The sequence below is a fragment of the Haplochromis burtoni genome, unplaced genomic scaffold (genome assembly GCF_018398535.1).
Source record: "Haplochromis burtoni strain Fernald_Lab_line unplaced genomic scaffold, NCSU_Asbu1 Contig_19, whole genome shotgun sequence".
NCBI lineage: Eukaryota > Metazoa > Chordata > Actinopteri > Cichliformes > Cichlidae > Haplochromis > Haplochromis burtoni.
This window is the reverse complement of record NW_024582380.1, coordinates 991,260-999,919: the sequence shown is the minus strand read 5'-3', so window position 1 is coordinate 999,919 and position 8,660 is coordinate 991,260. Positions and strand designations below refer to the sequence as shown.

Here is an 8,660-nt window from a genome sequence, read left to right as displayed (position 1 = left end):
GCTGTAACCCTAATTTCCTTCGGGATTAATAAAGTATTCTGATTCTGATTAACAAAATGTAAAACTGTAACAGTTTAATCAGTTGGCGAAAATCTGCACATTAATTGATAGATTTCTTTACAGACATCATAGCTGCAACAGTGTGACAAAGCATGTGGCTTAATGATCTGGACTGATGGATTTTTCTTTCTTTGACACTGGAAAAATGAAACAGCCCAAATGAGGGCGCTGTTGAACTACATGTCAAAACAAGAGGCCATTCTGTACTGTTATATGTTACTGACTGTTTCATTGGTAACAAATGACATGTTTTTGATGAACGTATCACAACCTCATCTTCAAGAAATGTTAGGACAAATAAATCAGGTCCTATCAGGACTGTTGGCAATGAGTGGATACATGTTTGGTCCATTTGCTAATTAGTAAAAGTCAAACACAGAAAGAGTTTTAAAGTGGCCGACAGGCAGGTTGTTGGTGACTTTCACATGATAGAGTTTTAAGCATAAAAAAAGAGTAGATAAACTCGAGGAGCATGGCAGCCTTCCTGAGAATCATGGTTAGCAGGATCAGAGAAGAAGTGAAACCCAGGCCACAAGCACGGAGGCAAAACAGCAGACGCATTATTATTACAGATAAAGGCAGTGGGAGAAAACAGGAACAGGAGAAGGAAAATACCCAAGGTATGAAAAATTTCAATTTCAGCCTTATATTTAAAATTGAAAGACAACACATCAAAGATCAAAGCTGAGAGAAGATGAAGTCTAAATGTCAGAGGGCTCATTACAGACATACAAACTTCGGTCCGTAAACCTTTGATGCAAACCGGTCGAGCACAAAGCCCATGTTGATTTGAGATGAAATGACCCAGTTACCACGGTCTCTCCTTTACAGCCTGTAGTGCAGATGAACCTTGACTCGTTCGAGAGAACAAACAGGACATGTTGTTATTTTTAAAAGTGTAACCTCCCACATTGTTCCCCTGTGAGTGACAGCTGCAATGCCAAAGTAGTCTGCGTAGGGCGACCACTGCCAAACATCATGGGAAGGAAGCGGCCACCGAGGCCCCTCTTTCTTAAGCTGTTCCTCGCTTTTCAGCTTTAATTGATTTCTTCCAGGAACACTTGAGTTTGCAGCTACACACTGATACACACAAACACAGTAGTAAATAGGTTAGCATAGAAGCAGAGTTCCTCGATCCTCTTCAGTCTTTTACACTGTGTCAGGAGCTCCTTGGAGTGGATTATGTAAAGAAGCAGAGCAAGCAGCTCTGTGCTTCCTTCTGCTGGACACACCGCACACTGCAAGAACAAACTCTGGATTCAGTCACAAGTACGTGGAAGCTGCTGCTCACATTAACTTTGAACCATGTAATGTGTTCACCCCTCTCTGTGGTTGGAACTTCCTTAATTTCATCATATATGGCAGCGACAGAGCACATATTTCTCGGCACTGACTGCTGTGTGTGACGTGGTTATGTCGCAGATTCTATCCAGATGTAAGCACCTGTCGTTGTCTTGAATCTTTCATGTGCTTTGTGACAAATGTGAGGAGTTCAGGTATGACTGTGGTGGTTGGTTAGATCATGTCTTGATACAGCCCTGCCTGCCAAGCTGAGTGTTTGTGGCTTTGGTCCTGCCCAAAGTTACCCACATTTCACTAACCATCCATCAAATTGTTTAGGAAAATTATTTTCCAATCAGCGTGTGCAGATTTGTACTATCCACATAGTAACAAATTAAATCAATAGAAGACATTACGGAAATTACACTGAGGCCATTTCCATTCATTAGAGCTTCCTTGTGACCCATCCCAGTTTGTTGTTCTTGTTGTTGTTGTTTTCCGTTTTGCTGCACAAAAGAAATGATGAAAAGCTGCAGTGAACTGGAAACCTTTTAGAAAAGACTGTTATGAGCTCTAGTGTGCGGTTTTACCGCGGCAAACCTTTTATTGTGTTGCACTCTGGTATTAACACCATTTCCTGGGCTGGCTGCCAGTTTAAATAAGGGAGAGACAACAAGTGAGCGCGCATTTGCACGTAAAGCTGATCATGTCATATAAGCCTCTCAAAAATCAAGTGTGAAAGCCGTGTGTGTTCAGATTCCCATTTAAAGGATGTTTTGTCCTGTTGCAACACATTTTGTTGTACCAAAAGTATTTGTTTTTTTAGTAATATATGTCAATACATCATTTTAAACTCCAAGCAAATTTCAGGTGTTACTCCAAGTAATGTTAAAAAAAACTAAACTTGCTTTTAGTTTGTGTTTACACATGAAAAGTTGCATTTAAAAGAATTAAACAGTCTTTTTATGTCTGACAGTCAGACGTTCCTCTGCTCAGTTCATAAAACACTGTACATAAAAGATGGGCATTAAATGTGGTTACTGAAAAGTGAAACGGCTTAAATGTGAACTCTTTTTGAATCGTCGTGCCGAGCAGGGTGTGACGACTTTGAATACAAAGAAAAGAAGAATTGTTTAGAAGTTTATGAGAAAATTACACTAATTCATATTTGATATGTGACCTCAGTAAAGAGCTTCCTAATGAGTTAATGGTTATAGTCACATGTTTTAACTCTTACTGAATATAACATTACATTAATTTTGTCAATTATAGTCCCATTAAGACTCAAACAGATGCAGATAAAGCAGGGAATGTTTTAGTGCATGGCTCCGCCTGTAACAGATAAAACACAAAAATTCCAAAGATTAACCCCTCGATGCCTAGTGTACCATATATGATACAAAGATATGAAATGATGATACAATGATACTGAAAAACCTGAATAAACTCCACAATGCAGCTTTCCCCCCCAAATGCCAGATAAAGCAAATATGATACAAATTAAAAGTCCATCCATTCTGTTTTCCTTGTATCCTTATCAGAGTTGCTGGGATAAGCTGGAGCCTACCTCAGCTGTCATAGGGCGAGAGGTGGACTCAAATTAAAGATCAAATCAAAGGTCATTTATAGAAATTAAAATGTTATTAATTTTTAAAGCAAATTCCTCAGATCATTCATAAAGCTAATTTTCCTCAATGATGATCTGTTTCTGAAAAATCACTTTCATTTTACTCTGAAGCTCCTGAACTGGATAAGTGGCTATGCAAATGGGAATTCAGATGATGGGTTAGTCACTGATTAGTTGTCTATTTATGACTACTGTAAGTATGAAACACTTTCATACTTACTTATTTCCTGTTCCAGCTGAAGAGAAGGCCTAGTGTAACTTCTACTTTGCTTTCTGTAGTCAAATTCATGTTTATTAACATTTTAAAGCATTCATTTTTACATTAGTATATTTTTTTTATTGGTTTTATAAATTAAAATCAAATAGTCTGTATGACAGATTATTCGCAGAAAAGCTTACATAGTCTGGCTTGTAAAATAAGTTTTTATAAATAAGATTTTCTTTTTGTATAAATACAACCATTTCTCCTCCTCTTACAAAGGTCTAATGATAAGAACTCTTTTTCCTCTGTGGTTGACCATAGAAGATGGTGTAATGCAGCCATGAATTCACCAGCCATAACATCTTCCTCAGATAACATGAGAAGGTAGGCAGGGAGGGGGGAAGCACGATGCCACGAGGGGAAATCTGAGCATCCTGAAATGCTGAGGGGTCCTGCAATGTTTTGCAGTGTAGCAAAGACGTGAGTTCCAGCAGCACAAGCATCCAGGCCAGACGGCAGCTGAGCTGCGCCCAGCGAGAAGTCCTGAATCTCCGAGTCTGCTGAGGCCAGCGTGACACCAGCGTGGCCTCGAGTCCCAGCAGACCCAACAGCAGCAGAGAGGCCAGCTGATGTGCATCAAGCAGCTGATGACAGAGCACTTTTGCAGCCTCTCTCCACCAAACCAATTTCCCGTCCTTCATAAAACTCACCTCCGCCTTCCAGCCCGCCTCCTCCATCCACTTGCCCAGGGTCGCTCCCAGCTGAATCGCCCAGTGCAGCAGCACCAGGCTATCTGAGTGAGCCAGTTGGCTCAGGAGGACAGTGGAGGGCTTGGTGGAGATGTGAGGGGAGCGCAGGAGCAACAGAGCACGCAGGCTGAATACACAGCCTAGGAGCAGGGGGAGGCCCACCCCATGGGGGAACAGCAGCACCGTCACCAGCTTCAGCAGCAAAAACCTGCGTAGCCATCCTTTGGAGGCCGGGTGCACCCCTTTTGTGACTGAACCAGGAAGGCAGAGGCAGCTTATCTCCCAGATCGACTTTAAAAGTTGATGCGACCTGCAGAGAGTGCAGCACGGGGCGGTTAGCTCAGAATGACATAAAACAGTTTAGACACTAAATAATTCTCTAAATTGTCGCTGCCTCACCACAGACTCACTGCTGACTTATCTCGTCTACATAGATTTCTTAATGCTGTTCTCTATTTTTATGAGTAGGCAGTACTACTCATGAAGGCAGAAGCCCAGGCAAGCAAACAAACCACTGATAAATTTCTCAGCTTTACAGGAGTCTTAAGATGACTCATGTTAACTTCATTTAGCCTATAAGTCAAGTTACACTGAAAAATACAGCAGTAAGTTATGCTTTTAATTGGAAAATAAATATAACGTGCAAACTTTTAAAATTTCCTAAGCAAAATAGCTATATACCAGTTTATGTGTATAAAAACTCTCATGATTCACAGTATGTATGTATTCAAACCTTAACTAAAGCTATCTGGAAAACAATACGTTTGAAACTGCTCTTATTAATTATAAAAGTTAGCTTCATTTAGATCAGGGGTGGGCAACTCCAGGCCTCGAGTGCCGGTGTCCTGCAGGTTTTAGATGTGTCCTTGATCCATCACAGCTGATTCAAATGGCTAAATTACCTCCCCAACATGTCTTGAAGTTCTCCAGAGGCCTGGGAACAAACTAATCATTTGATTCAGGTGTGTTGGCCCAGGGTGAGATCTAAAACCTGCAGGAAACCAGCACTCGAGTCCTGGAGTTGCCTACCCCTGATTTAGATCATTTCCTCAGCTTTGTTAACCTTCGTCTATCGCTTCTAATATCTAAGGAACTCACCTGTGTATAGACAGGAAGTCGCGACTGAAGGTCATTGCCCTGTTTCACCTCTTGTGCGTTGATCTCTTCTTTTAAAAAAATCACATTTTAGCCCCTCATCCCAGCCCGGCTGCCGGCGTGGGCAAATGGAAAACAGTGAGTGTGAGGAGCCCCAGCTCTCTTCTCCTTATTAGTGCCGGTTGCTTCAGCTCAGTTGGCTCATTCTCACTCTGTGGTGTCATGTCTGTGAGCAAAGCTGGATCTGACTCACAAGGGCAAAGGATCTGTGCCCAAGAGTTATCTTTTAACAGCGGACATCAGCCTAACCTGTATGTTTTTCAATGTGGCACAGAGACAAAAAGGAGTTTCCTCAAAGAGCCTTTTATACAGACTAATATCAAACCAGTAACTAATACAACTTCATATAATTTTGTCTTTTTTCTTTTTAGATGTATGATTGAAGAGTTGACTAAACAGCCAGCATGTGCTGTCAACATCTCATGTATTGCTGTAGGGCAGGTAGAGACATGCACACAACAAGGATGTGATCACTACTACAACTCCTGCCAGCTAAGAATGACTCATGACTTGACTCACTTTGACATTAGTTGTATTCAGTTCAAGTTTGTTTATACAGCACCTAGTTACAACAGCAGCCACCCAAAGTCACTTTGTTCTGCAAGCTAACAACCGCACGAAAACCCCAACAATCAGATGATTCCCTATGAATGAACTCTATGCAGCAGTGGGAGGGGAAAACTCTTGTAAGAGGAAGAAACTTCTGGCAGAACCAGCTATGGGTTGGGGGCGATGGGAAAGACTGGACGTGTAGCAGTGGGGAGAAAAAAGAGGTGACTGGAGAAGAAACCAGCGGATCACACAAAGTCCGGGAGTCTGAGCCTATAGCGGCGTAACTAAGGGACGGTTCAGGGTCACCACATCCGACACAAAGACTAATCTTAAAAGTAGAGAGGGTGTCTAACTGGCCCAAATGGACACAAACGGTCTAATGGCTGAAGGCTGTTAGGACGTTTTTGTATGAGGAGAAAGCTTTTAAATTAAACTCTGTGATTAAGAGGTAATGAAGAGAAGCCAGTACAGGAGAAAAATACTCTATCTTTCTGCTCTGTTGCAGTACTGTCACTGCAGCTTTTTGGATTAACTGCACAGCCTGATAATAATGAATTATAGTAGCCCAGCCTAGAAGTAATGAATGCACAGACTAAGACGGGATGTTTCTGCGATATTGGGCAGATGAATGAAAGGCTGTCCTAGATATTTGTTAATGTGTGGATTGAAGGGCATATGCTGTTTAAAAACAACTCTTGGGTTCCCCACAGTGTTACTGGAGACCAAGGTACTGCCATCCAGAGTAAGACATGCCTAGTTTAACTAGATGATTTGTGCCCCCTGGCTTCACAGATAAATAAAGCTTGGTATCATTTGCAAAGCAGTAAAATTATATACTGTGTTTTCTAATAATACTGCCAGGGGAAACACGTATAACGTAAATAGCGTTGGTCCCAGCAAAGAACCCTGAAGTCCACGATTAACTTTTGCATGTGAAGAAAAGCCATTTACATCCAAAAATCTGAGTTTATCAGATGTGATTGAAACCACTGCTGCACATTTCCTTTAATACCAATCCTATTATTGGAAATATTAAAGATAATAAAGGAAAATGCCAATTTTATTTAACCTCCTAGGACCTGGTGTCCACATATGTGGACATCACATTCTGGGTTGTCTAGACCAGCAGTCCCCACGGACCGATTTATGTCTGACAATATTTTCACGGACCGGCTTTAAGGTGTTGTGGATAAATACAACAAAATAAAACCAGTAACAGTACAAAAAAAGAAAATTTATTCATAGCACACAGGAAAAGATCCAGGGAAACCGAGTTAACGATAAAAAATAACGATAAAAACTGATAAAAACCCTGAAAACCATAAATTTCACACCCGAGCCTCAACTCTCGCAGTACCAAACGACTCCCTGGGATTGGGGACCGCTGGTCTAGACCACAATACTTAATTTTGCTCTATAAGGGCCTAATATCTCTTACGAGAACATTACACTGCCACTGGTCTATCGAAATTTAAAACGAATGTTCTCATATGTGGATATCAGACCCTTATAGAGAAAAATCAGGTAAAAAGATAATTCTTTGATTTTACATTCATCAGCTCAAGTAGCAAAGCGAAGTAAAAAATGCACGCCATGAAAGAGTTCAGGTCTTAGGAGGTTAAGGTAACAAACTGTATCAAATGATGCACTGAAGTCTCCCAGGACAAGCACAAAGATGAGCCCATGGTCAGAGGCCATGAGAAGGTCATTAGTAACGTTCACTACTGCTGTTTCTGTGCTCTGAATCCAGACTGAAATTTCCTCAAGTAGATAAGTCCTTTGCAAATTTAGCTTAGTTAGTTGTTTCACAGCTACTCTTTGAAGAAGTTTTCAATAAGAGAAAGGTTGGAAAAGCTCAATGATTAGATGAGACATTAGATAAGGCTTGGCACGTGGTGCCTAGGGGCAGCATGTTGCTGCTCTGGATGAAGTAGTTATTGGAGAGAGTTTGCAGAGGCTGATGGGAAGGCAACTGTCTAGATAAACATCAGTAAACAATAAGGTAGCTATAATTAATGAGGTACTTGTCTGAAGGTCGTAAATATTTTTCCTTGAATGCTTACAATGTTGTTATTGTGAAAAAAAAACAAAACATAAAGTTTGATGGAATTCTTGGGTAAAAGAGCTCCAAGGCGAATAGGTTTACTGCAGAAAAGGAACCTCGTGTTGTTCCTCTTTCTTTTATCAGTGAGAAACAGTAAGAAGTCTGCGATTTGTGAAGGTGTTTTTTCATACAGCAACAATTATTTATCCAGGCTGATTGAGAAGGCAAACTTGTCTAATTTGTCCCTTTCTTTTCGAGAGAAGCCACGCTGTCCAGTATTGCATGAAGTGAGGCATGCGTCGTTCCTAACAGGAGCAATAATGCAATATTGCTCCTAACAGAAGCAATAATGCAATATTTGCCATAAATGCCACAAACTTTGCATATTGAATTGCTTCATGTATTTTTTGCTGTGCTTATCGCTCATAACAGGTGCAAATTTATTCTGTCTCTAAGCTGGTAAACACTTGTCTGCTGGCTGGACTGAGAACAGCCGTTTTTACTTTTAGTCTGGTGCACTTTGCATGCAGTGTTTACACAGTGAATAAATCAGACGAGTATGTTTGTATCAGACTAGACATGACAGTTCATTTGTGAGTTCTCATACGCATGACTTTGCCAAAACTAACACAATTATGTTTATTAGTTTCAATGCTTATATGAAAAGAGAACGAATTTATGGTAGTGGCAAGAGGTGGAGGGATGAGATTCTAAACTAGTCTGTTATAAAGAAAGTAATGTTTCAGAAAATAATGAAACAATAACAAGGAACAAAAAGGAACGAATACTTGCAAGTAATATTACAGTGGCTCTAACATGATTTATCCAGGAAAACATTGGGTGTAAAGATTTAAACACAAGATTTAAGATTTAAAAATATTTTTCCCATCACTTCCTCTGTCAGCTTCATTGTCCAGGATGCAAAACATATTCAGTTCAATTCAATTTTATTTATTACAGCGCCAAATCACAACAACAGTTGCCTCAAGG

At 40.5% G+C, this 8,660-nt stretch overlaps 1 protein-coding gene across 1 annotated transcript; it reads right to left on the bottom strand.

Annotated features, from left to right (window-relative positions):
• Window positions 1-1,432: 1,432 nt before the first annotated feature.
• Window positions 1,433-5,376, bottom strand: LOC102296748. The gene is made up of 2 exons (XM_005916643.3): window positions 5,018-5,376; window positions 1,433-4,229 (listed from the first exon to the last, which is right to left on the bottom strand). The coding sequence occupies exons 1-2, from the start codon at window positions 5,050-5,052 to the stop codon at window positions 3,452-3,454; spliced, it is 813 nt and encodes a 270-aa protein (XP_005916705.1). The 5' UTR covers window positions 5,053-5,376; the 3' UTR covers window positions 1,433-3,451.
• Window positions 5,377-8,660: the final 3,284 nt, after the last annotated feature.